At 47.6% G+C, this 19650-nt stretch overlaps 2 protein-coding genes and 1 long non-coding RNA gene across 5 annotated transcripts in view; 1 reads left to right on the forward strand and 2 right to left on the reverse strand.

Annotated features, from left to right (window-relative positions):
- The first annotated feature begins 620 nt into the window (after positions 1–620).
- On the forward strand, positions 621–15875 carry B3GNT9 (UDP-GlcNAc:betaGal beta-1,3-N-acetylglucosaminyltransferase 9). Of its 2 annotated transcripts, XM_027750074.2 has the most exons (4): positions 621–946; positions 3938–4027; positions 7699–7741; positions 8555–15875. In XM_027750074.2, exon 4 carries the CDS (start codon positions 8618–8620, stop codon positions 9863–9865), a length of 1248 nt encoding a protein of 415 aa, XP_027605875.1. In that variant the 5' UTR covers positions 621–946; positions 3938–4027; positions 7699–7741; positions 8555–8617; the 3' UTR covers positions 9866–15875. The 2 variants fall into 2 exon arrangements, with proteins under 2 accessions (XP_027605875.1, XP_027605874.1); XM_027750073.2 differs by lacking the exon at positions 3938–4027.
- LOC114003275 lies at positions 2413–4884 on the reverse strand. Its single transcript, XR_005563986.1, has 3 exons — positions 4644–4884; positions 2738–3212; positions 2413–2653 (listed from the first exon to the last, which is right to left on the reverse strand). It is a non-coding gene; the product is annotated as an uncharacterized LOC114003275 (long non-coding RNA).
- Positions 15876–16697: 822 nt separating the features above from the next.
- CUNH16orf70 (chromosome unknown C16orf70 homolog) overlaps positions 16698–19650 on the reverse strand; it is a 34153-nt gene continuing 31200 nt past the window's right edge. Inside the window, exons 16-18 of one of the 2 annotated variants that reach the window (XR_005563985.1) lie at positions 19164–19629; positions 17390–17536; positions 16698–16855 (exon numbers count right to left, since the gene is read on the reverse strand). Coding sequence is in view for 1 of the 2 variants with exons in the window: in XM_039382509.1 (XP_039238443.1) it covers positions 19540–19629 (90 nt within the window). In the remaining variant the exon portion in view is untranslated. Of the gene's footprint in view, positions 16856–17389; positions 17537–17598; positions 19630–19650 lie in introns of those variants that run through there. The other variant, XM_039382509.1, reaches the window with a different exon arrangement.

Consider the following 19650-nt stretch of genomic DNA (forward strand, 5'->3'; position numbering starts at 1 on the left):
CTGCAGAGACAAAGAAACAGCCACAGAGATTGGAAGTGCTATGGCTGCACTCAGCTGGCAGATGAGTAGTGATGGCAATTTAAATTTGGCTCCAAATAAAAATGGTTTGTTTTGAACTATTTCAAATTAAATAAATAAAAAAAAAACAAAACAGGTGGGGTTTGGGTTTTTTTCAGTGTTTTGGGAGGGACCCTCGAATCTGTCTTCAGCCTCTGTACTGCTCAGCTCTCACTCCTTCCCATTATTTCCCTACTAGGAAAAACAGCAACCAACCCCCAAGTGGGTTTTATTTCTGAGCTGGACCCAACCTCAGTTTTTCAGTTTGACTCTTTGCAGAGGTAAATACTCACAAGGGGATTAAAAAATAAACAAACAAAAAACCCCAAACTGCAGAACGAAAAGAAGAAAGTCAAGAAAAGAAAAAAATTAGCGCGTTTCCTATTGGAAAAAAAAGTTACGGGGAAAAAAAAAAAGCGCCGCACCTTCTCTCGGGGCTGAGGGACGCGCCCGGAGCCGCAGCCCCGACACCCCCGGCCCGGCCCGGCCCCGCTCCCATCACGTGTCCGGGCCTGGACCGGGCCCAGCTCCTGCCCCGGGGCCGCTGCTCCTTCCCGGGGCCGCTGCTCCTCCCTCGCTGCCGGCACCGAGCGCGGGAGGCTCCGGGAGCGGCTCCGGGAGCGGCCCCGGCACAGGCGGCCCGGCCGGGCGGGGGCGATTCGGGGCCGCCCCAGAACGGCCCGAGCGAACAGAGAGCGCTCCCAGCTCCCGGAGCTCCGCTCCCAGCTCCCGGAGCTCCGCTCCCAGCTCCCGCAGCTCCGCTCCCAGCTCCCGCAGCTCCCGGGGCTGCGCTGAGGGCGCGGAATGTCCCGCACCGACTGTCCAGATGTGCCGCCCTGGCAGGCGCTGCCCGGACACCGCGGGGCCGGATCGGCGCTATGGAAGGGCTGTGAGTATCTGTGTGTGCGATCGGGGTGCGCTGGGGCAGCTGTGCAGCGAGCGGGGGGAGCTGCAGACTGTCCTCGCTGCAGACTGCCCTCCCTGCAGACTGCCCTCGCTGCAGACTGCCCTCGCTGCAGACTGCCCTCCCTGCAGACTGCCCTCGCTGCAGACTGTCCTCGCTGCAGACTGCCCTCCCTGCAGACTGCCCTCGCTGCTTCCCTTTGCCTCCAGCCTGCGGCTCTCTTTTTGGTTGCCTTGTAGCTCTTGCCATGCTGTACGTGCAGCAGCCGGAGCCGTGCTGGGTAACACGCGGCAGGGTCGGCTGAGGCTCTGAACACGCAGCCTCCAGCCCCATACATCTGCTTTACACTGTACTTTCCAAAGAACTTTTCAGTTGTTTTTACAGAAGCTTGGGGTTTCTCTGCACAGTGCCTCCAGTGCTCTCAGACTGGGTTTCCTCTCAAGCAATAACACGTTCCAGTGGTGGCACATTACATTTACAAGCCATTCCTCATCAGTAAAAGGACACGAATCTTTCCCATGTTTGAGCAAAACACAGGAATTTCCAGCCTCTCGAGTGTCACAAAGATAGAAAGAAAATAATTCAATCCCTGTGAAATGGGCAGTCACATTTTTAAATAGCTTTTGGGCAGATTCTGATAAAACTATTGAGATTAGGGGGGTTCACCAGCCCATGCTCCCTCTCCCATTTGTTCTGGGTGTAATAATACATCCATGCTAATGCACTGTGATTGCTGGGGCTTGGGGCACAGCAGGCAAATTATTTATCAGATCAGAAGAGGGTCTGTGAGCTGAAGAGGCAGCGAATGCTACGGCCTGGGGAGGGCTGGGAAAGGAAGGTGGTTGTTTCAATGGGACTGTTTCTTACCCCTTCACAAGCCTGCAAGGCTTTATTCTCCTCCTGAGGCCAAGAAAAATGAATGTTTGGAAGAGAGAGGGCAGGTTCCTCACCCTGTTCTTGGCTGCTCAGGAGGGGCCCATCTCCCCAGAGCACTCAGCTGCGAGCTGAGCTCTCTGTAATTCTGAAAATCAGGTTACCAGCACACCAGACTGCGTCTGAACCTAGGGAAATACCTCTCGAGGCTGCTGAGCCTGCAGAAGGGGATTGTGTGTTACCTTCTCCTACCTTGCAGGCAGCTGAGCAGTGTTGGAGCCGTGGTGCTCAGGAGGAGCCGGAGTTTTCCCTGTTTGCTGCGCCACGTGTACGCCAGGACTTACCCCGGGTCAGCAGGGTGACAGGAGCAGCATTGCCCAGAGGTCCTGGGGACTGTCGGGCAGGAGCCAGTTCTGCCCAGGGCCAGCAGGATCCCAACCTCCTTCTGCCAGGGCACCACACTGGAGACCCTGCAAGTTCCTTCCTGGGACCCCTGTATGTGAAAACAGACATCTCAGCATCCAGCTGCTGCCTTCACACAGCAGCTCTGCAGTTCCTCTGCATTTAAGTTTGTACACTCCATAAAAGTGGGGTGGAGAGTAAGAGGAGGTGACGGCAGTGGCCGTTTGCAGGGGGTTACCTGACTGTGACTGGCACTGTGAGGGCAGGGCTGGCAGTGCCAGCAGGAGAGACTGCAATAAAATGGGCCCAGCCGGCTGGGAAGCTGAGCAAACCACGTATTTAAGGACTGGGGCAAGCAGATAAATAGGGCACCCTGTCCTGTAACAGCATGGATTTCATCCATTCGTTTGCTCTGGCCTGGAAAAACAAAAAAAGTCTGAAAAGCAGCTCTGACAGGGAAGTTGGAAATTGTCTTTGGAGCGGGGCCTGCATTTTTGTTACCTGCTTCTGCAGCATTTGACCCCACAGAGCTTTTGCCTCCAGGTGCTGCAACAGCAAGTAAGAGCAGCAGTGATGGCACAGTGCTGCCACTGTGGCACTGTCCCAGTGTGTGACAGAACCTGGTGTGCAGCTGGGCACTGAACCTCTGCCCCTCTGTGCTGTGTTCCTTGGGCTCTGCTTCATCCCCACCTCCTGGGAGAGCTCTCAAGACATTCAGCTAATTAAATCCTACAGCCTGCTCTTGCTTTGTTTATAGACTTCAGAACTTCTAAGCAGCTGAATGAGATGAGCTTTGTTCTGGTCAGGCAGCACAGCAGATGTTTTGGTTACTCCATTTTTTAGGGCTTTGCATTAACCGGTGTAGCCAGGGGCATCTCTGTATTTCAGCCTCCTCTGTCTTCTAGTGCAGAGGATCCAATCACTCAGCATCACTTTGTGATCCTGTAACTCCAAGTGAGACCTCTTCACAAACACCCTGAAATGCAAAGAGGAGTTGTCTGGCACCAAAGCCACTTAAAGCAGTAACTTTGAGGAGGTTATAGACTTTGCCTAGGGGGTGTGCCAAAACAAAGAAACAAAACCAAAAAAAGAAACCACGCAGGAATAAAACACATTACATGACACCCAAACACAGAAATGGAAGACAGCTTCTTCCCCTGCTCCAACACACACAGCTATTTCTCCCCTTTAAATGCTTCTAACACATCTTAAATGGTTAAAGCCAAGTTGTTTCATGCATGTTTTTGTGGGGGGGGCAGAACAAACCCGGTGCTGGGAGCTGACACATTTCTCTGTGGGTACCCCAGAGCCCAGATGCAAAAATGAAGTTTTGCCACCACAAGACCCAAACCAGGGTAACTCAGTTGAGAGTTTGAAGCCTTGGCCTTTGCCCTTCAGATTTCTGTAGAAGGGTAAGGGAAGGATGGCAGCCCAGTGCAGCTTGTAGAGAGCAAAACCAGTGATCCTTACCCAAAACAGAGTGCTTCTCATGTCTGTGTGTTCAGCAAGACATCTAAACTAAGCTGGTGCAGACACAGAAGTCAAACACTGCCAGCCCTCAGGGGCTCAGAAGATGGGACCAAGGGAAAGTCAGTGGGAAAATATCACCTCCCTGCAGGGCTTCAGGCAGGGCAGGCTTTTTGGTGCCAGCATCCTGGTCTGGGGGGATGAAGCTCATCTGAACACATCTATTTTACACAGGTCCAGCTGCAGGATGGGCCTAGGGTATGGCATTATTGTTCCTTGAACACTGTCAGGACTCCTCCTGAGGCAGAGGAACAGCAGCACAAGGTGAGGAGAGTCCTGGAAATTTGCTTTGCTCTTGCTGAGGGAATGAGGATGGAAAAACTACTGGAAACAAGGCAGGAGGGAGACATGCACTCAGACCTCTCCCCTTGCAGGCCAGAGCCCAGGCAGGTCTCAGTATCCAGCCCTGGGTGTTACCACATGGCTTTGTTCTCATGAAAAGCGTTCAACCCACATGAAATGAAAACAAACACCCCAAGCCTGAAGCATTGCCCCAGAGCATCCCCACCAACCAGAATTTTACAAGCTTCCCTGATGATTACAAAAAAAATCTCCTCAAACCCATCACTGCTGGATCCCACATGTGTTCTTTAGATCACTTTAGAGAGAAGCAGGTGAGACACCTCCACCAGCAGGCCCAGCCCCACGTGCTGCATGGCCACACAGTGCATGGCCCCTCTGCTGCCCAGCCCAAACCCACCAGGGGCAGCTCCAGGTCAGCAGTCAGGAGGGAGCCAGAACACTCCACGTGCAGCTGGGCAGAGCTGACCAGGGGCAGCCTGTGGGATGGATGTGCCCATGAGCCAGGCTGGGAGTGGCCAGCAGAGCGTGGTGCCAGTTTGGGACCCCCTGGCTCGGTGTAACCCCATTTTCAGCTCACCTCACTGTCACAGCTGCTTGTCCCCAGGCTGGGTGGGTCAAATAACTGCTCTTCAAGGCACAAAGCAACGTGCCAGAATCACCATTCTCGACCGCATTCGGGGGCAACATCCAGAGACTTTTTCCCACCTTGGCCCTGAACAGAAGTGCCAAGTGCTGGAGGGGTGATGAGTGATGCAAGGGAAGGAGATTTCCAGGATGAGCTCAAGGCTTCACGTCATTCAACTGGGAAAGAAGGATTAGGAATTTTTGTTTTAAATCATCATTTAACTGCTTTTATTGCAGCTGTTCTTGGCCATATTTCAGAATCCTCCTCTCAAATAAATGAAAACCAGGCAGAGGACTGGGCCTTCTGCCCGAGCGTGCAGCAGTGCAGGTCGGATTCCTGCCTGGATGCTCACCAGGGTGCCATGCCCAGCTCTGGCCACTTCCAGCTTTCCAGCCTTTTGTAGCCTCTTGGGCCATGCAGGCTGTGCCCCACTTGGCTCTTGCAGCACATTTCTTATTTATGGGCTCCTCCTGGACATGGGACCTGTCAGCCTGTTCCCACTGCCCAGCTCAGCCCTCTCACATCACGGGTGCTCACAGCCCCCTCCCTCCCCCAGGACCCTGCTGTCCTGGGGGGACAAACTGCACTGTCCCAGTCAGACCCAGGATCCCTCTGCATCCATCCCCAGGCAGCCACAAAGAGGGACAACTGCCTGCTTTGCCAAGCCCAGAGGACACGGGAGGCAGTGCTGGCAGCTGAGCCCACGTCCCCTGAGGCCCCAAGGGATGCAGCAGCCTGTGAGCCCAGCCCAGCTTCACAAGCTGGATGGAGATGCCCCACAAGGAAGCAGAGGTGCCTCTGCCTCGGATGCAGATCCTCAGGGATACACTCAGGGATATGCTGTGCTCAGAAATGCTCTGCTGTGCTCACACCCCTTTAGTTTGGCATCAAGTATTTCCTGCTCACTTCGATAGCCCTGTAATTTTTTTCCCCTGGTGTCAAGATGGATGAATAATCTTTCTGGCTTTAGGACATACCAGAGCACCTGCCAGAATCATCAGTCCCTCTGTATTCCAGAACAGGACAGCTTTTCCCACACTGCCATCCATGGATAGAGCTTACACCTGTGTAATAACCGAGGGTATTTCCTTCCAAAGAAAGAAATATCTAACAAAGACTGGAAAATCCATATAATTAGATCAAGGAATCACTTCAAGGGCTGGCAACTTCATTTGAAAATGAGATGTCTGTATTGAGCACTGAACTGTTTTATTTCAGCATGGAAATCACCATTTCAGATCCTTTACTTTCAATAAACGAATACACAGAAGAAAATCCGGGCTATCAGCCCAGGCTTGTAACAATTCAGGGTTTTTCTTGGCTTTTCCAAGGGCATTTATTGCCAGAGTCTGAGATGCTGGCAGGATAAATCTGTAAGCCATGGAAATTACGAGTTTCATGACACACACAATTTATCCCAAACCCTTGACAATAAAATTAAACACAGGAAAGAGCCAGGACTTTCATCCAGCTCCTTAATTACCATCTGGAGTCTGGCAGCTGAAATAAGATCAGACTTTTCTATAGAAAAGAAAAAATAAATTTGCTATTCCTGTGAGAGAAGAGATGGGACTGCACAAAGAGCTCAAGTGGAGACACGAACAGCCCAGTGCAGTCAGGATTTATCCCACTGGGGACGTGCATCTCCCACTGGCTTCAGAAACCACACACACAGAACTGCACAGCACCTCAGTGCAGCTCCTTCCAGCACAACACAAGGACCAAAGATACCTCACTTTTAGTTCTTATGAACTTTTTGAGACAGGGTCCCTATTATAGGTATCTCAGTAGCACCCAGCAAAAACTCTTGCTTGTGATTAGGCCAAAGGAGGACAGACTCCTTCTCCTCAGCAGATCCAGCTTAGTGGCACACCCTGCGTGCAGTGGGACCATCCCTTCATGTCCCCAGAACTTCTGGAAAATTATTGAAGGTGACATGAGGGAAAGCCTGCTGGGAACCACATCTTAACCAGGAAGATTTAGTCCAGGACTGGGACATGTTGGAGCAACCAGGACCTGCCAGGGGGGGTTTGCATGTGACAGATGTGAAATGCAAACACATCCTCTACGTGTCATAGGGACTGCTTCATGAGGCTGAAAATAGTTATCAGCCAAGTCATGTGCCAGAAAGAACATAAACAGAAAACAGATCCTGAATAGTCTAAATATTTTAACAACAATTTACAAGAGGTCTGAGGAAATTCTACAATCCTGCTATTAGAATCAAAGCTGTGCCAGTTAAAACATCTGCCCAGGCTGGGAGAGGAGTGAAAGGTACAGTGAAAAGAGCCAACAAATGAAGAAAACCCCAGTGGTCTCTAAGAGGCCAGAAAAAGGCAAGAAACAAGGCCTGAAGAAAAAACCATTGTCATCAGGACGAGGAAGAAGTGACTTTAAATGCACCAGAGCCTCACACCAAGGCACAGACCTGCTGTTTGCCAAAATAAAGGTTTCAGAAACAAAGGAGACAAAGCAGATGAGGTCAATAAACATTTTGGTGCTGCACTTGAGAAAAAGACAGGTGATAGCATATGAGGATGAAATACTCTCTATTTCAACAGTAACTCAGAGAAGCAGTTAACCAGTAATGAAAAAGCACAATATTAAAATGATGAGGTCTGAGTAATGTCCATCTAACAGTGTTAAAGGGGCTGGCCAAGAAACCAACCAGTGTCATCATTTTGGTTCCTCGTAAGTCTTGAAATGTTGCCCAGATCCCGCAGGTGCCACCTGTGAGTGTCACACACTGTCAGGGGGGGTATAAAACACTTACATGCACTTGGGGGAAAACCTTTGGGTGGAGCTAAACTCAGGAACTGCTCCTTGCTGAGGACTGCAGGGACTGTGACTGTCTCTGCCCTCTGCACAGCTCAGCTTTGGCTGCTCCTGCAGTGGGGACAGAACCTGCCTGTGCTGCTGCCCACGCCTGGCCAGCTGCCTCCCTGAGCTGGTTACCTGCTCCTTGCTGCCTTCTTACTGCTCTTCCCTTGTTATTTTCTGTTTGCAGTTGAAGAACTGATGGAGTAAGACAGAAGATCCCCAGGAAAAGGGTAAGTGAGGAATATCTTGTGTTTCATAGGGCAGCCTCATCTATCGTACGTGAACAAAACGTTCCTAACCCCAGGCTCTGTCTTGCTTCTGCATATTGGGATTTATTTCCCCACCTCTTGCTTAGGGTGATGTGGCAGAGGAAGAACACCTGTGGCTCCTTCTAACCTTATTAATGGAAGTTATTTATAATGGTTTAATATTTTATAAAGATTACTGGCAGGAAAAGCGCCCTGTGTGCATTCCAGAGCATGCCTGATGTATTCATTTTGAATATAAATCACTGTAGGTTCAACAAGAGCTGGCTCTGTATGCAGGGAAACACCAGCAACACACTGCCACTGGAGAGTCTGCCCCTCAGCTCTGGGCCTCCCTGTCTTGAGTCAAAAAGGGTAAAAGCAGCAAGTAACAGTTACAAAGCTCAGGGAAAAAGAAAAAAGTAATGACTTATGGAAGAATGGCACCGTTCATCCTTTTCCATCCTGCTTTTCCCAAAGCAGTGAAATCTCTGGAACAGCAAAACATGTTCAGCAGCAAGGGATGCAGGAGGAAGGGCTGATTTTGGGTGGTGCTTAGAGAGTGGTTTTCAGGATGAATGATGACTGAACTAACCAGGTCACAGAGCTGGAGTGCCAGGCTCAGGGTCAGGTTTGCAACCCCATGTGCCTTTGGGCAAGTTCCTCAAGGTGTCTCAGTGCTTGTCTGAGTAAAACACACTTGGCTGCTGGTTTTTTTAAATGATCTTTCAGTTAGTCTTTCCCGCATGCCCCAGACCTGCCAAATCCCTGCTGCTGACACCCTCTGTTTATTTACAGATGGACATTGGTGCCAGGCAGCTCAAACAAGGCTTTTAGCAGTCCAGGAACACCACAGAGACAATGAGAGTTCGCCTCAAAGGGGATGTGATCTGTACCCTCCTCCTGCTGGTAGCACTTTGCTCTTTACTCTACTCCCAGCTGGAACATTTAGTCCCGGCAGGAAACAAGGAGCCAACACAGAAGAAGCCTCCAGCAACCCCAAAAATATCCTCAGATCCCCGAGCACCTCAGAGACTGATGCCAGCAGAGGCAACAGCACCCAGACCCCAAGTTACCCCTGTCATTAGACGAGCAGAAGTGGCCAAGAACAGGGTCCAAGCTACAACTCCCCCCCCGCCGACTGATTCTGCCTTCAACTTCCAGCACTATCTCCTCAACAAGGACAAGAGGAGCTTCAACCTCCTCATCAACCAGCCCAGGAAATGCCGGAAAACACCTGGGGGGCCCTTTCTGCTCATTGCCATCAAATCGGTGGTTGAAGACTTTGACAGGCGCGAGATCGTCCGGAAAACTTGGGGCAGGGAGGGTCTGGTGAACGGGGAGCAGATCCAGCGAGTGTTCCTCCTGGGAACACCAAAGAACAGGACAGTGCTGGCCACGTGGGAGACCCTGATCCACCAGGAGAGTCAGACATACCGGGACATTCTGCTCTGGGACTTCATGGACACTTTCTTCAACCTGACCCTGAAGGAGATCCACTTCCTGAGCTGGGCTGCCGAGTTCTGCCACGACGCCAAATTCATTTTTAAAGGTGACGCCGACGTTTTTGTCAACATTGAGAACATTGTTGATTTCCTCAAGAGACACGACCCCACTGAGGACCTCTTTGTTGGGGACATCATCTACAATGCCCGTCCCATCCGTGTCCGGAAGAGCAAATATTACATCCCAGAGACCATGTACGGGCTCAGCATCTACCCGGCCTACGCGGGGGGAGGAGGGTTCCTGCTCTCCAGCCGCACCATGAGGAGGCTCTCGAGGGCCTGCAGGGAGGTGGAACTCTTCCCCATCGACGACGTCTTCTTGGGCATGTGCTTACAGAGAATCAACCTCAAGCCCATTTTGCATGAAGGATTCAAGACCTTTGGCATCGTCAAGCCTTCTGCTGCCCCACACCTACAGACCTTCGATCCCTGTTTTTACAAGGATCTCATGGTGGTTCACAGTCTGAAAGTCGCTGAGATCTGGCTGATGTGGAACCTGCTCCACAGCCCACGTCTCTCCTGCACTCAGAAGAAGCAAGTGAAAAAGCCTTTCCAGTGGAAAAAGAAAGCTCAAACTACAGCACAAACATCACCCCTGAGATGATGCAGGCAGACTGCAGCACAAACAAGCAGCAAACATGCAGCAAGAAAGGGAACCTGGAGCTGGTACAGCCCAACAAACCAACTGCACAAGTATTTTAGCACACCTTACTGTTAAGAGAACACAGCAAACAACTGCAGGAATTTGCCCAAATTCCACATTTGCACACACATGTCATGTAGGTCCTCCTCTATTAATGAGTCCAAATAATCATAGCAATATATGTAATTTATTATTATTTATTAGGATTATACTAGTGCTTAGCAGGACACTGGGTAAAAGGACATTGAAAAATGCAGTCCTTGGAGGTTTTTCAGCATTGTTAGAAATGTGAGAAATGAAAGAAGATACAAGGTAAGAGCACAGACACCAGGGAGCACAGGGATCATTGTCAGCTTGCTACTTGACTTGGACTCATTGACAAATGACCAAACAGTAACGAGGGTAAAGGAAATCAGGTCACCTCAGCGTGGGCTCAGCTGGAATCACTGCTGCCTGGCTGGTTTTCTGGAGGCCTTGGGAGAACAACTGAGAGCTGCTGAAATGGGGGCCTGTATGGTGCAGACTGGCTGCATTACAAGGAATCAAACTGGATGCTGAGGCTGGCTGAGCACAGGACAGGTACATAGATAACTGGGAAGGAACAGACTTCCAAAGGGCCTCTAAAGAAGGACAAGAACTTTGAGCTGATCCCTCTAAGCCTTGATCTTCTGTTACTCCCAGCACTCCTCTGTTCAAATACCTGCTCCACTGACACACTCAGGACTCAGAGGGCCAGTTTTTGACACTTCCCTGAGCTCAGGCTCTCTGCACTGTGCTGACTGACATTCAGTGAAAACACAAAAGTCATCCAGCAGTTTTTGATTGCTCTCACCAGCTGATCCACATCTTCAGAAGGTTTGACTCCAGAGATCCTCTGGCCTTTGCTTTTAAGGGTAAAACCACACAGAGCTGCTGCTTGCGTCACATCTGGGAGCTGCTTCAGACCAAAGAACAACTTGTCAATGGACTGGGCTGCTTTCTCTAGACCTCTTGCTTGGCACACAGGCAGCTGCAAAGAGCAGCCAAGACTTTTCATGCTGCTGTGGGTGTCGTGAAGGGAAAAAGTACTTTTCAGACCAAAGGGCTTCAGAATAAAAGCCCGTCTAAATTTATTGCAAGAAATCAAACCCACACAGCAATCTTTCTGCTGGGATTTCCAAGGTCCAGTCAGTAACTTCTTAACTATTTTAAGCATCAGGCAAGAACACTGGATTACGTGCTTTTTCAAAGAACAGTGAATACTTTGCATTTTGTTTTTTCCAACAGTAGACTACCTTAAAAGAATATCCTTTCTTTAGACATCAGAGCAGAAGTAAATTCCTCTAAATCAGGGTTAAAAAGCTACTAAATTCATGGGGCAAAGAGCCTGAATTAACCTTTGATACTGTGCTTGTTAGTTCTTTTGCAGTTTTTTCCCTTTAAAAAAAAAAACAACTCCTATCCATCAGAGAAGCCCCAGTGCCACATGAACACAGCTTCAGAGGAAATTACTGTCAGTCATAAACATCCAGGAAGCTGCTGTCCCTTGAACAGAGCCTGCAGCAGCTGCATTCCATCCCTGTGTAGAACCTTCCTCCCCCCGGGCAGCAGTTCAGGCTCAGTGCTTGTCCCAGCTGTGCACACCACGGAGCACTGGGACACTGCTGGTACCCACTGGGACATTATTAGCAACAGTCTCACATTTTCTTCATCTTCACCATGAATTTAAGCCTTACAGTAATGTATTTCCAAGGAGAGGTCAGCTGTATAGGAATCAAAAGATTCCTACATTTGGGATCTTTTCAAGATGTGATCCTGAAACACAAAATGCTCATGTGAGCTGCACAAGGAGCTCTGCAGGGAGTGGAACTAAGCCAGAGCCTTGCTGGTGGGAGAAAGTCACCCTTGCCCCTGTCTGCTACCATGTGTGATACTTGTGTATTTGTGAGCTTGTACAAGAATGTATTACCTGTGATTAGTTTACAGTTTTGGAGGTTATTTATACCATAATTAAAAGACAGCATGCAGACATGCCTCTGGATGTTGGAGTGAGTCTGTCAAGAACACCTGCACACACGTTGTAAGACTGATACCACAGGGATTCTTCAGGAAGACATTGACATGAAAAATACATTATTCATTATTTTGGATAACTTGGTCTTTCCTTGTGCTGGACTTGATTTAATGGCAATGACAGAAAAATAAACATGGCTTACCTTCCCATTTCCATGGGGCAGCTGTTCAGGTTCAGCAGTCCTTAGTAAGGTCTTTCTTTTAAGCCTGGAGATGCACAGATTGGCTCCTCCCTCTATACTGTCTTCAGATCTGCAATCTACCACAACACAGCAATAATGAGTGCATTTTGTCCCAGATCAAAGTTGCTGCCCAACATCTGTGTTGACACAGTCTGTGCCAGCACATACCCTGAGAGCTGGCAGAGCCCAGAGCAGAGCAAACTGTTTACTCCACTGTCTCAGGCTGGGGAACAGCTCATTTCTTTTATCCAGTGATTACTAAATCGAGTCTCTGTTAAGGAAAGATACATCTGCTTTTGTTCTCCAGCCTCTGCTGCATGGCCTGTTTGACCTGGCTTTAAGTTCCCATTTGCTTCTGCAGTTGAGCAGGAAGTTCCCAGCCCTGTGTGTGAGCTCTGGGGATGCTGGAGAACAGGGCTCAGCCCCTGCAGTTCATGACATTCTACTTACTGCTGCAGCAGGCAAAAATCTTGGACTTCACACAAGCTGGAGATTGTTTCCTAGAAGATGAGGGTCTTTTCAGAAAATCCTGTGTGCATGAGAGCTGGCAGGAAGGACCCTCTACTGACTTCTCTGATGCACCTCAGAAAAACAAAACCATCCATTTCAGTGACATTCTGAGTAGCTTTAATTAACTGGCTAATTCAACACACCAGTCATGTCTGCTAAAAAGCCTTGCTTGGCAATTTTTTTTCATGACTAACCCATGATGAGAAAACATAAAAACGTCCCAAGTGGGTTCCACCAGTAGCAAGAAAAAGCAAAGCAGACTTTCTCAGGACAGGCATAGACTTCTGAAATTTAAATAAAGTACAGTAGGTTTTATTGAATCCCAGGGATCCACAGAGTCATGTTTTATTCCTACTGTACATAAGTAGGCAGATTTGGTCACTCTGACGAGCAGAGCTGGCTTGAACCTCACATTCAACACCTCCGAGTGCGTCTCTGGACACGGGAACTGGCAGTGAGTGCCAACATCCGTCAGTCGGTCAAGCCACTGCAGGCTCAGCATCATCAAACAGAAAGCCAAAGATGGCTTGAGCAATGGAGTGGTAAAATCTTGTTTTTCCTGTCTGCAGTTTAATTATTCATCTCTCTGCAGCAGGTTCTCGGAAGCAAAGCCCAACTGCAAATTCAAACAGTACAAAATAATCGAACAGCTCCGAGAACCCTCACTGAATGTTAGCACGGAGAACATTCCCTGGAGAGTGCTGGAAGACCATCAGATCAGAGAGAAAGAGTCCAGCCCAGAGCCCAGCCTGAAGAACTGCCAGTCTCCTGGGCTGTACCTCTTCCAGTTGGAGCTGCAGGTCTCAGCAGCCCAGAAAATGTCCACGTTTCTTAACGATGCCACTGACTCCATGGACAGTGTTAAAAACCAGTAGAACTTTTAAATACAACTTGTCATTACTTTCTAGGCTTATGGTCAGTAAAAAAACCATAGTGAGACATGAGAGGGGAAAGTAAACCCCAAAGAAGCACATCTGAGTCTCTCCAAGAGTGGGAAACAGCTCCCCCACCATTCCTGACCAGCCCAATGCTCCCTCCAATCCATCCAAATCCAGCTCACGGATCTTCTCTCTCTCTCTCTCTCTCCCTCACTTTCCCAGCCCATCTGTTGAGAAGCCCTGTGCTAAAAACAGGGAAAAAGTACAAAATAACACAGGTCTGCAGTGACAGCCTTGTCCCAGGGGCTGACTGAGCTGAGTGGGAATCAAGGCATGATATTAAAACAAATGGTGTCTGTAGCCATGGGAGCAGAAGAAAGGGGTGAAATGACCTCCACAGCCTCTATACTTGTGGGTGCAACAGAGCTACCAGTGAGGGATGGGGTGAACTCGGGATTTCAGGGCTGCAGTTCTAGGAGAGACGAGCAGAGGTGAAAAGGGAATACAGTGAATCAGAGTGTTTTGATTATTTAGTTGATTAGACTGCACATTGCATAATCATGCAGGGGTTTTTGTGATTGGTATTTACACTAAATGTCTCTCTGAAGGATAATAATACTGGCATGAAACTTATGCACTCAGTGGAATATCTAGTGTAGGTGTGAAACATTAAGGCATTTAACACCAGCTTCCAGAATTGCAATATGCAGTACTTTAAAATAACTGAAGGAGTAACATTTAAAGGGGAATTCATTAGTGTATCAAAGAGAAAAGATTACATTAAATCATTACAACCAGTCCAGAACAAAAGTTACTGTTACAATGCTGTCTTACACCACAGTGAGTGACCTGCTCTGCAAACTCCAGCTTACCTTTCCTGCTGTTTCAAGCACTTGGTTTTCCCAGATTAGGAGAAGGAATGATTTTGCCTGCTGGAAAAACAGACATTCCTGCAAACACCACAAAAGCTTTGGATGTAAGGTTTGGCAGACAGAACATTTAAACAGTGACTTTACTATTTACAGCAAAAGTTCACACAGGTAAAGAATATATTTAAGTTGCCCCCGAGCCCCCCAAGTAACACAGCCCAGCAAAACCAAATCCCTTCATGGTGCAGTTTTCACTCTGAACTGGTTCCACCATGGCCCGTGACAAAGCCCCCTGATTCACTAACTCCTACTCACTTCTCCCTGTTTTGCTTTGACCTTCTCTCTGAAACATCCTGGGCCACTAAAAGAACCTTTACATGAAAAGAACTAACCAGAACTAACTTGTACTTTAACTCCCCAGGCACACAAAGTGAGGCATTTACTTGGCTCCATGTGCTGTGTCAGGTTATGTGTGACAGAGTCACAGAGGAGGCTTTGCATTGGTGTACTCACAGTAAAAACAAAAAAAAGAAAAAGAAAAAAAAAAAGGTGTTCATTGGGCAAAAGTTGAAAAGGACCACCTGTAACTAGCATGGAATAATGTTTCTTACAGCATGACACCAAGAATTATTCCAAACTCAAAGCCTTATGAAACACAACCAGCCCACGTGAAATTGTGCCAAATCAGACAACTTGGTCCTTGCCCAAATATCTGAAGCAAGAAAGCACTGAGGGCTTGGACACAGCACTTCTTTCCAGGAAGAGCCACACTGACTCACACCTGCAGGTTCACTCTCAATATACACTTTGAGCCATCAAACACAAAACCTCACAGAAGTCCAACTTGGCAGTTAAGTGACTAACAGGCTCTAACAACAGGCAGAAACCCATGTGAAGTGGGCAGCAACACCCAGGATGTCCCTTTGGAAAACACCAGCTGGCCCCTCACCTCCAGCCAGCCCCCAGGAACGATGAGTCACCATCTTCTCGTAATGCTGAGCCCCAGGGAAGATTTTGTTTTAAACAGGTTTGATGGGAGCTCTGGAATATGAACCATCATGAGCACATGAATCAGTTCTCACACACCACCTGATTACTATTTCAGCAAAAAAATCTGTTTGGAATTACAAGTGTGACAGCTCCCAGCAACAGCAGATTGGGTTTTCTCTACAGGAACTGCATTTTGGGGAACAGAGGGTTCTAATATTACACAGCAGCACTGATCTATGTAGCACTGCCTGTAGTCTTCACAGGAGCCCAGGGACTGCTTGCAGGCCTGAAGAACACAGGAAGAAATGTCAGCTTCACCTCCAAAAAGAAGGGCAGTTTTATTAGGTGTAAACAAATGAAATTCTGTGGAAAATACTGCAATATTCAAGTTAAGCAGACATACACACATAAACTCTTCATTTCTTTACAAAGGAAAAAGGCACATCAAAATATGCACCGTGTGTTTTATTAAAAATGCAATTGTACTTAACTTTATATCAAAGTTTTATCATATGAAACCAAAACGATGGACCAATGCACATGTTGCCAACATGCAGGATCTGTATCAAACCACACATAATTCTGAGAAGGAACAAGGGCACCTGCTGAGATGGGATCTGATGCAGCCCAAACCTCATTTCCTTGGGAGGGGAAGGTGATGATCCCCTGGCAGAGCTGGAGGTGGCACACACTGCACCCTGAGCAGCCCTGTGCACAGAACACCTTCTGGTTCACACAAACTGCCTTGTGCCAGCCCCTCCTCCTTGTCACACTCCCTTCCTCACCTTCTCCCCAGAGTTCCTCTGTTCCCTACTCCTTGCTCTCTTCTTTCTGGTGCTTCAAAACCACCATCAGTCCCCTCCACCCATTCCTAAACTTTTCATGCCAGCAAGTCCTTAGCTGCTCCTCAGCAGCTTCCCTAATGCTTTAGCACAGGAAGAGCTTGGCTTTGTTCAGGCCAAATAGGAGCAAACATCTCAGAGGAGTGACCTGGGAACAGCTGCATTCACAAGGGAAGGGTGAGGAGACCCAGAGGAGCTGCTCCAACCTCCCTGGGTGCTCCTTCAGATCTGCCTCTCCCCGGAGTCAAAGGCTTTGTGCTCAGCCCAGCAGCAGCCAGCAGGCAAAGCTGCCTTTTTGTCTGTGCAGAGAAATTTTCAGTATGAAGGGACTGACCTAGAGAAGAATCCGGGTTGTCAGGAGAGCACTAATTATTACCTGCACTGTTCTAGTCACTTGGACACACCAGAGCATTACAAGTGAAGATGGGAGTCCCAGGAATTGTTACACACCTTTGGTGCTGCTCCTGCCCTAAGGCTCGGGGTGCATGTTACAGCAGCAGGCCTGACCTCACTCTTCTGAAGAATTTCAACTGAATATGCTTGAGAGAAGGATCTTGGCAGCATCTGCATAGCCATTAGTCAAATATTCCCATCAAGGATTTATCTCCTCTTGCAGCTTTTGTGGAGCCTTCATTAGAAAAGGATTAATTAAAATTAATTGAAGTCAGCATCAGGATTGCTGTCATATTTTAGCAACAAGAATAAGCACGCACGCCATCTCAATTCAGAGATCACAAAATCCTGCAGGAGCACACTGAGCCGAGCACTAAGCAAGGTCATTTTACATTCCAGCACCCAGGGATGTGCGAGGAGGGCCAAGTGCTGTACCCTGCATTACACAGCCAGTGTGGAGGAATGGAAACAGGAGTCCCACAGGAGTCCCATTCCTTATGCCTTGTGTCGACTGGGAGCCACTGCAGGCTCTGCAGACTCCCCGGGCTCTCCTGGAGCACCTCGGGGCACGGGAACACAGGATGAGAATTCCCATTTGCTGCTGTCACTGCAGGCATTCCCTCCCTCCCTCCCTCCCTCCCAATGGGCAACATTCACACTCCTGGAAACTCCATCCATCCCCATGATCCCAACAGCAGACAGGAGCAGAACAACTGCCCTTGTGAGCACAGTGAGAACCCACCGGGCCATCCCCCAAAGTCACACCGACCTTCCACACCTCGGGGCCAACACTTATAAAACACTTTAATGGATCTGCCAGGAAACAGACTGCAAGTTGTTAGTTACTGTTTCTTTGGAGAACACACTGAATTGGCTATAGAGGAACAACACTAGTCAGGTACTTCAAATATGATCTCTGAAAGACAGTAAAATAAAAAGAACTATTTGATAAGAAAAAAAAAGCAAGAACATCCATGATTTTATTACAAAAACACCCAGCAACTGTATTTAACACAAAAACAGTAACTGAGAGTCTCTTTTTATTTTTTCTTTCAGTGTACATGCTCATTATTATTCCATTTAATTTACAGAAGGGCTATGTAAAATGAAATTAAAATTAGAGAGGAAACAAAAAGGAAGGTTGAGGCATAGAATTTTCTTAGCAAGCAACGATCACGGGAGACAGCACAGATTGAACAGGGATTCAACAGGAGTGACACCTAGGGATAAAGGTAAACAGTAACTTTTTCCTTATCCATTAGATTTTCCATGGGGCTTTTTTGTTTGTTTTAGCAAAACAGTTTAGAGTATCACAGTATACAGGAAGACTAAATGGCAAAGAACATCTCACACACACACACATTTATCCCTGCTACTGGTCCAGGATCCAAAACTTCAGTTAACATTCGATTTCCTATCTCTCATTCATTGATAAACTATACAGGATTACACTGTACATGGAGTTAAAATTACAAAAATGTCATATTTACAAAAATCTGTACACACATAGTAAAACTCACAAAATTGTCATCTATGTATCACAAGTTGCGACACCAAAATATTAAAAATGGGATAAAATTATACATTTCTCTTGTCCATTTTTAAAAAGGGTTCATTGTTTCAAAGACAGACCATCTATTTCTCCCAAATAAGACTGGTAAGAGAACTAGAAACCTAAAGTATCCTCCTGGGATAAAATGTCGCGAGCAGCATCTCCCAACTAGAAAGAAGCCTCTATCCTGTCTGCTGGGGTGGGGTGTGCAGTTAGCATATATGTACAGAAATGGTGGAACTACAACAAGGATGTCTTTGGCTAAACCTTTGGCATAAATTAAAATCACACATCAGAAGTTACAGAAAAGGTTTTCCTGGTGATGGCAGAACTCGGGGATTTCTGTCTGAGATACCATTATATACAGCTCCTCTTTAAGGAAACAGAGTAGGAATAAAGGATTTTGCAACAGAGGCAAATGAGGCAACATTATTTCTTTGTGAAATTTTTCACTAGTATGAAAAATTGTATCAAATCTTTTCACTAAAACATAATTCAATCATAGAAACAACTTCTTCCAGAATTATTTCTTTTTTTTGAAACTGCGTATGAAAAAAATTAGTAAACCAGCCATGAAAGAAAAAAATTGTATCAGCATATCAAGTACATATTAGTGCAGGAAGGTGGATAAATCTGATCCACTGTATAAATAAGCTTTATGCGCAGTGTACATTAAATAACCATCACACCCCACTCACACCCAGTACACAGATGCTCCTCAGTGAAGATAAACATTTATCAAGTAATTAAAGTGTATGTAGTGCAAATGTTACAACCAAGTATTATGCACATGCTACTTGCTTGGTTTAAAGTTACACAAAGATGTGGTGCCTGAAATCATGGACATATATACATCCTTGTCACACTTGGTACAATGTCCTAAGCCACAGAAATACCGATGTGTTTATATCTATATATATATACACACACGTTTTTCTTAAAATGTGACCACCACATCAATACAGTAACACAAACAGACTAAAATCAATACCTGCTTCCAGATGCTCCAAGGCTCAGAAAGTTTGTGCTTCTAACTCTTGCAGTCATTATGTGCCCCTCTTCCATTTCCCCCTTCTGCCAGCTGAGAAGGGGGGACAGTCTCTTCAGGTCTGTGCTGCATAGGATGAGGGCAACGGAGAGGAATAAACGACGGCACAGGCACCTAAGCTGCTTTCCTCCATCAACAGTTCCATGCCCCATGATGAAGGGTTGAGAGAATCCCCTCTCCACACCGCTCCTGGGTGGAAAGGCTTATTGAAAAAAAAAAAATAAATCATAACGTGCTTTCCATATTATAAGTGGCAGCAAATCAAGGCACGCTGTACTAATTGTGTAGCATTGAGATTAGCTGACTCTGCAGGGGAGGCTCACTGGGGAAGGTCCGACGTCCTCAGCTGGCTGCTGGGCCGCGTGGGGCCGTACAGGGTGACAGAGGCTATGTGATTGTTCTGCATCACCTGCAAAGGCACAGCAGGACA

The sequence above is a fragment of the Pipra filicauda genome, unplaced genomic scaffold (assembly GCF_003945595.2).
Source record: "Pipra filicauda isolate LSUMZ 115617 unplaced genomic scaffold, ASM394559v2 scaffold273_size1055052_pilon, whole genome shotgun sequence".
Classification (NCBI taxonomy): domain Eukaryota; kingdom Metazoa; phylum Chordata; class Aves; order Passeriformes; family Pipridae; genus Pipra; species Pipra filicauda.

Bases quoted from the DNA above. Each gene is read 5' to 3' on its own strand.
- B3GNT9 (XM_027750074.2), top strand. From the start codon at position 8,618: ATGAGAGTTCGCCTCAAAGGGGATGTGATCTGTACCCTCCTCCTGCTG.